This window comes from Hippocampus comes, unplaced genomic scaffold (assembly GCF_001891065.2).
Source record: "Hippocampus comes isolate QL1 unplaced genomic scaffold, H_comes_QL1_v1.1 scaffold246, whole genome shotgun sequence".
NCBI classification, from domain to species: domain Eukaryota; kingdom Metazoa; phylum Chordata; class Actinopteri; order Syngnathiformes; family Syngnathidae; genus Hippocampus; species Hippocampus comes.
The window spans coordinates 331,487-338,796 of NW_017806220.1; the positions used below are offsets into that span (position 1 = coordinate 331,487).

Here is a 7,310-nt window from a genome sequence, read left to right on the forward strand (position 1 = left end):
CTTTATTTATTTTATGTTTTATTGTGTTAATAGATTGATATTGATGCTGAACTGAATTTTTGTCACAATATTGATGGTTTTTATTGTAATGTGATAGTGGAGTAAGTCAGGTAATGCGAGGCCCTCTACCGTGTTACAACAACGAGGGTTAAGCACGAAAATAAGAAAAAAAACAAAGTAAATTATCAAGTCGTTTTCTATTGCTATACTTTCGAAGTCAAGATTTTAGGTTTGTCAGCAGGTGTGAGATCAGTTTTGAACATCCCAACAGCTCTCTGGCAACGTTCAGATCCCATTCGAAATAAGCCTCAAAGTTGACGCCTATTTTTAAACACAGTGAAACTTTGTGTTCTGTGATTGGTCACTGCTAATGACGCAGGCCATGTTGTTCTTTTAACAATTGGTCGAGATGTCTATCATGGTTTGTCACTCACAGTAGTGGGCCAATCAAACACTGCTTTCGGGAGCTTTGAGCCAGCCTATTGCTCGTGACGTTTGTGATCACGTGTTGTTTGTGCTGTGGCCGCTCGACTTGTGTACAGGCGGAGAAGGGAGCGAGTTGCTAACAACTAGCCGGAGAAACGCGATTGAACGTGGCCATGCTGCACACGGTAGGCTTCATCTCTTAAAACAGGGCCGAGTGCAATAGCTGTTTTGATGGCACAAGGGCGAAGGGACACTTTTTCAAAAACTAACTAACTAAATAAAAATAAAAAACACCGCCGCTCGGCGAATTGTGCAAATCTGAGCCGTGCATTAGCTGGCCTAGCCGGACTCGGGCACTCGTCTCCCTACACAAGAATGGGGTAGTGGTCCACTTGGATTAGCTTACAAGTAAAGTGACCTTTGAATGCGTTCTCCGATGGCAAATTTCACGAATTATCAGGAAGGCAAGGCAACGAAGTTGATGCTGGAGACGCAGCAGAGAACCGTGGGGTCCAAATCTGCCGACGCAAACGTAGACGGCTCGGTCAGGGAACCCCCTTCCCCGATAATTAACATCAGCGGTGGAGGAGGGGGAAGCGGCGGCGGATTTCGTTCCCATCAGTTGCCGCCCTCCTACCACCACCACCTTGAGTCGTATCACTACGAGCTGGCGTCGCATCATCATCTTCACCATCTCTCCGCGGATGTCGCCGAGTCCCCGGGCAAAAAATCGTCCTCCCCGGTGGAGCAAAGCAGCAGCAGCACCACCACCACCACCAGCAGCAGCAGCAGCGGCCTTGCGTACGAGACTGGCGGCTTGTCAAACCCACCGGATGCAGTGGACGACATTCGAAAGTGTGGCTACCTGCGCAAGCAAAAGCACGGACATAAGCGCTTCTTCGTGCTTCGCGCCTCCAGCCACCTGGGTCCCAGCCGTCTGGAGTACTACGACAATGAGAAGAAATTCCGGAGCACCTTGCGCGGGGGAGCCGGCCCGGTGGGCCCTTCCTCCCCAAAGAGGGTGATTTACCTCTACCAATGCTTCACTGTTAACAAGAGGGCAGATTCAAAAAACAAACACCTCATTGCCCTTTACACTAAGGATGAGTACTTTGCTATTGTGGCGGAGAGTGAGCAGGACCAGGAGGACTGGTACGTGGCGATCAGTGAGTTGATGAACGAGGGCAGAAAGGGGCATTTAATTACGGATGACTTAGATGATGGATATGGTACGGTCACCCCTGGCACCGTTTTCAAGGAGGTGTGGCATGTGAACGTCAAACCCAAAGGACTCGGTCAAACTAAAAACCTCACAGGCTTGTATCGCCTATGCCTCTCATCCAAAACCCTTCACCTGATCAAGCTGAACTCGGAGACCCCCTGCGTGAACCAGCACCTGATGAACATCAGGCGCTGCGGAAACTCTGAAAGCTTCTTTTTCATCGAGGTGGGCCGCTTCTCGTCGATTGGGCCGGGGGAGATATGGATGCAGGTGGATGACTCCGTGGTGGCGCAGAAAATGCACGAGACCCTCCTCAATACCATGAAGGCTCTGAAGGCATATGTGGAGGTCAGGCCCCGGAGTAAGAGCCAGTCGTCGGGCTCCAACCCCATGCCGTTTGTCACCACGCACCGCCACCTGAGCAACCTCCCGCCAAGCCAGACGGGCCTGCAGCGGCGATCCAGGCTGGAATCTGTGGTGGGAACGCCGCCGTCCAGTAAGAGCTCGGGTGCCAGCGGTTACCGCTTCCGCACATCCAGCGAGGGGGAGGGCACCATGAGCCGGCTGTTTCGTTCCACCACGGGAAGCTTGGTCCACCTGAATTCAGGGCGTCCTCATCTTGGCCGCGCCGAGGGGGATCAGGCAGGCAGCGGCGGCGTTGCGACGGGAAACGCCAGCACGGGCGCCGGCGGCGGGCGCCATGTGCGGGCCATCCCGGGGTCATCGGCCTCGAACTACCACGCCCGCTCCGCCTCCCTCCCAGTGTCCCACCCTTTCACCACAAGCCCGGTGAGCGTGTCCTCCAGCAGCGGCCACGGTTCTGTCTCAGACACGCTCACCCGCCCATCCAGCGCTTCGATATGTGGCTCTCCATCCGACGGTGGCTTCAACTCCTCCGACGAGTACGGATCCAGCCCCGGTGACTTCAGGTACTTCAGGGTGCGCAGCAACACCCCCGATTCCCTGGGCAACACCCCGCCAATCAGAGAGGAGAACTGCCTGAGTGACTACATGGCCGTGGGCTGGAACAGGGACGTGTTTGGCACCAGCGCCGGCTCCGGGAACAACAGCGGCGCCAACACACCGCGAGACGAGAGCACGTCGACGGCCGAGGACGAACGTTTTTTTTCGCACAGGAGGAGGAGAAGCGCCGGACCCGGAGTAGCCGTTTATCAAAAAATGACTCAAACCAATTTTTCGTCGGAAGAAGGGGCCGACGCGTTGGGCAGCTCCTGCTCCGAGCACAGCCAGCAGAACCGGTCCTCGACGTTGCTCTCCTCCACCAAGGAAGATAGCGGCTACGTGCCCATGTTGCACGGCGTGGCTCCGTCGCCGAGAGACACGCCTCCCGACTACATGCCCATGCATCCCAGCTTTCATACGGTTTCCCACCCCCATCAATTTCAGAGCCCAACTTTGGGCCCGCGCTCGGCCAAGCCCCAGTCGCAGTCCTCCATCGACACCCACGGCTACATGATGATGCTACCGGGATGCCGCGGCAGCTCTCCTTCCCCGGTTCAGGCCTCCCTCAGCCCCCACGGTGGCTCCAGCGCGGCGGGTGCGAGCGGGAGCGACGGCATCGCGGAGAGACCCGCGAATGCGGGCTACATGGACATGTTGTGCACCAGCAGTACGGGGCAGAAGTCGGAAGGCGGCAGCGCGTCCTACGGCGCCGACGCCTGGAGGTCTTTCAGCCCTTATTTTTCTCTCCCTCGCTCCTACAAGGCGCCCACCAGAGAGAGCGATGAGAAGGAGTGCGACGACTACGTTCCAATGGCTTCTCTGGCCAAGGCGGTCCACTCGTCAGTTGCCACGGCTTCCCTGTCCACACCTGAGAGGGGCGGCGGCGGCGGTTGCACTTCCACACCCTCGCACCCGCCCCCGCCTTACGGAGCCCACCACACCACAGCCGCCATGGCCGACGGGCGCGTCGTGAGACCCAACCGCCTCCCTTTAGGCAGGAGAAGTTTCCACGGTCTGCCGCGAGTCAGTGAACCCCCCACCTCATCCGCACTTGCCTCCACCTCGGCCCCCACGGCCGGGCCCTCAACTGGGAGGCCCTCGAGTCCCGGAGAGTATATCAACATCGACTTTGGTGATCATTACCCCCGCCAACAGCAGCCACCCGCCTACGTGCTTTCCACCGACGATGAAGCCCCCGCCCTGGCATCCGGCGACCACCGGCGAACCCCTCCCTTGCCCCAAACCAGTCAAGACTACATGAGCATGGAGGTGGGCCGTGACCATCAGGATAGCGACGGGTGTCTAGATAAGAGCCAGTCACCTCGACCCAGCCTGGTGGCCCCCTGGAACCCGCCCAGCTATATCCGACCCTTGGCTAGCAATCCCGCCGCGCCGGCCTCCCCCGGCGGGGTCCACGCTGGAGGTCACTGGAGGTCAGCGGGCGACGACTACACGAATATGATATACAGCAGGAAGGGCGAAAGGACTCCAGCGAGCCCCACTGACATGCTGCAGCATCTCTGCGTGATGGAGGGATGCTACGGCCACGGTTCCTCCTCCATACCCCCCACGCTGCCCCCGAGGAGCCCAGCGAGGGCATCGCCGCACCCCCTGGAGCCGAAGGTCGTCCGCGCCGACCCTCAAGGCAGGAGGAGACACAGCTCGGAAACCTTCTCCTCCACCTCCTCCTCGACTTCAACGCCTTCCGGGGGACCATCTTCCGCCACCCACTTGACGCCGGTGGACCCCTCGACCTCAAACGGTTCACACGCACCTGAAGTCCAAGCCTCCAGATGCGCCGGCTTGGCGTCCTTCGACAGCGTGTGGATGTCTGTGGAAAGCCGCGGGGACCCGCCAGTTGACCGAGCTCCGGTTGGCTCATCAGACCCGGGCGTGGCAACCGGCGCCCCGGCATCCTCCTCGACCCCGACCAGCAGAATGTACGGAAGCAACACGTCTGTGGGATACCAAAATGGCCTCAACTACATCGCCTTGGAGGTGAGAGATGTCGGGAGCTGTGCGGACGCAACCCCGGCGACGGGCGTCGCCGAGAGCTCCACGATGCCAGAGAACGGGGCCTACGCCAGTCTAGACAAATCAGACGGTGTCTCCATGACAACCGAGGGTGAGTACATGCGTTCGTGTGTGTGTGTGTGTGTGTGCGCGCCTGCTTTTGAAATGGAAACTTTCTTGTTTGTGTGGAGAAGCAAGACTGAGAGGAAATTGGGGGCATAGAAGCGTGTTTTGAGACCCCACCGCCATTTTTGTGAACCTTATCTGCCAAACCGGCAAAGATGGGCCAAAACAGGCGAGCGAGCAGGTGTGGCATACGTACGTTGAAATGAAAGTGTGGCCTAACCTTAAACTTCTTGAAAATAAATGATCGGTTGCCTCAGTGCAACTCTTGCAATATTATTATGTTGTGCATACTAACACGATCAAAGACCCCGGTGTAGACGCAAAGGACTTGCTAGCTCCCGTTTTACTGCTTTTAGTTTAAGGTATCGGGTTCTTATGCAGGCTGCCGATACTAGCCAGTGATACTTAAGGCAAAAAAAAAAAAAAAATTAAATCTAACATCGAGTAAATCCTCCTTGGCAGTGGTTGGCGCTTCACTGCAATCGTTTGACACATCGGCGTATCATCATCATCTGCGTCAGAAAAAAATCGGCTGAAAGTTTTGCTTTGCGGGTTTATGATTGGCTAAAATGTCCCGCTGGCAAGCGCGTGACAACAAAAACTCGAACCACCTTTAAAACTCAAACCGCTCATCTGTCTGCGCTTAATTCCAAACAATAATGTGAAAACGGTTTAATATCAATTCAAAGCAGTTTTAAAATATTCCAAAATGAAGACGACCGTTCTATCGGACGGGCGTGCGCGGCTGTCGGCTGTTTGCGCACGATGCGTCGTGGCTTCCGTCCTCCCTCGGTCGAGTTCACGTCCTCGGCAAATGTGCGATGGCGGGCACGAGTCGCGATTGTTCGAGCAAGCGATCGGCGTGCGATCGGCGTGCGCTCGGCCACCGTGTGTGTGAGTCACGGCCGCCGACGCTTTGATGTCATCGTCGCGGCGGGGGCCGGGAGGAACGGCATCATCTCTCGGGAATGCGCTTTGCTCTCAGCTGCGGTATGGACGTGATGGCAGCACACCTGGTTCGTTTATAGCGCGGGGGGGTGGGGGGGCGTCTTTTAGCCGTTGCATCTGGAGCGCTAAGGAAGCAGTGTGGGAAGATGCCCTTTTCTTTGCGGAGTGGATATGGGGCGATAAAGGGTTAGCGGGAGTGCACGGTGGATTGTCGCTGGGGTCAGGGGAGATGTCGGAGAAAGGTGTGTGTGTGTGTGTGTGTGTGCGTGTGTGTGTGTGTGTGTGTGTGTGTGTGTGTGTGTGTGTGTGGCCTTTTTGCTCTCACGTTGCCACCTATACGGTCAGCGGCCTTCTATATTTACACGTCTATTTCCAGGCTGATGTGAATTTATGGGCGTGCTTGTAACAAGACCTCCATTTCCTCTCAGAGTGCTCCCAAGGGTTTCACAGACGGAATTATCCGTCACATAATATACTGTGTGTGTGTGTGTGTGTGTGTGTGTGTGTGTGTGTGTGTGTGTGTGTGTGTGTGTGTGTGTATAGATATCTATCTATCTATCTATCTATCTATCTATCTATCTATCGATCTATCTATAGCATTTTCCTGGCATCCCATTGGCTAAGAGGGACCTCAACCGGAGGTATCTATCTAGGTAAATAGATAGATAGCTGTGTGTATATGCAGCGTCCTCGTCACTGGCCCCTCCGGTTATGAGGCGTTGCGATAGTTTTACGTAAATGTGAGTCACCCAGAAAAAGTGTTTTATCAGTCGGGCAATGGCTCACTATGCTGATGTTTGTGGGGCTTGGAACGGATTAGGGCATTTGCATGGAAAACGCGTCTCTACTTACATTTTCTAGTTGAGAAATTTCTTGCAGAACCTATTAATTTCCTAAGTCGAGGTACCATTGTATATGTGTATATATTATTTTCCACCTTTGCTATCACTCTGCCGAGGCGTCGCGAGTCCGGCCTCCCGTGCAGACGGGCTCGCCGGCATTCCAGCCGTGCCGCCCGCTAAAGCGTCCGTATTGTGGCGCCCCCGCTGGCATTGTTGTCAGACAAAAGCCTCGCTTTCGGTGGAATATCCCAGCTGCACGGTCGCCGTCGCCAGGGGTCACACCGGGCACGAGCCAAAGTCCACCGGCCGCATTCCCTCGTTTTACCAAAGATACACCCGACTCACAAAAAAGTTCGGGGTGTTGTGCTTCCGTTGAATGTCTCTTTTAAAAGCGGCTATAAGATTTTGTCCTCCTCTAAACTCGTGAGTGCTCATGTCCATCCATTCAGTGTTTGAGTACGACTTGCTGTTGTTCCTCAGGGCAATGCAATTGAGACAGAGAGACTGGGAGAGTCACAGAAAGGCAGAGAAGTGCATGCGCTTGGATTAAAAAAGAAAAACGGTGTGAATTCTGCCGTTCATCTTCTTTTTCGATGTATTTGCATATTGCTGAATAGAAGAAAAGTCCTACATAACCCCGCCCCCGCCCCAAAATGGAATAAGCATCTTCATAAAAACTCCCGTGAGTAATCAGTTTGTGTGTCTTCACAGACTGAGCAGCAGGAGCGACAGAGGAGGGCCCCCCCCCCCCCCAAAAAAAACCGGGACTG

The 7,310-nt window shown here is 55.3% G+C and overlaps 1 protein-coding gene across 1 annotated transcript; it reads left to right on the forward strand.

Annotated features, from left to right (window-relative positions):
• The first annotated feature begins 527 nt into the window (after positions 1-527).
• On the forward strand, positions 528-7,294 carry irs4b (insulin receptor substrate 4b). The gene is made up of 2 exons (XM_019856183.1): positions 528-4,736; positions 7,252-7,294. The coding sequence occupies exons 1-2, from the start codon at positions 851-853 to the stop codon at positions 7,254-7,256; spliced, it is 3,891 nt and encodes a 1,296-aa protein (XP_019711742.1). The 5' UTR covers positions 528-850; the 3' UTR covers positions 7,257-7,294.
• The last annotated feature ends 16 nt before the right edge of the window (positions 7,295-7,310 follow it).

Bases quoted from the DNA above. Each gene is read 5' to 3' on its own strand.
- irs4b (XM_019856183.1), top strand. From the start codon at position 851: ATGCGTTCTCCGATGGCAAATTTCACGAATTATCAGGAAGGCAAGGCA.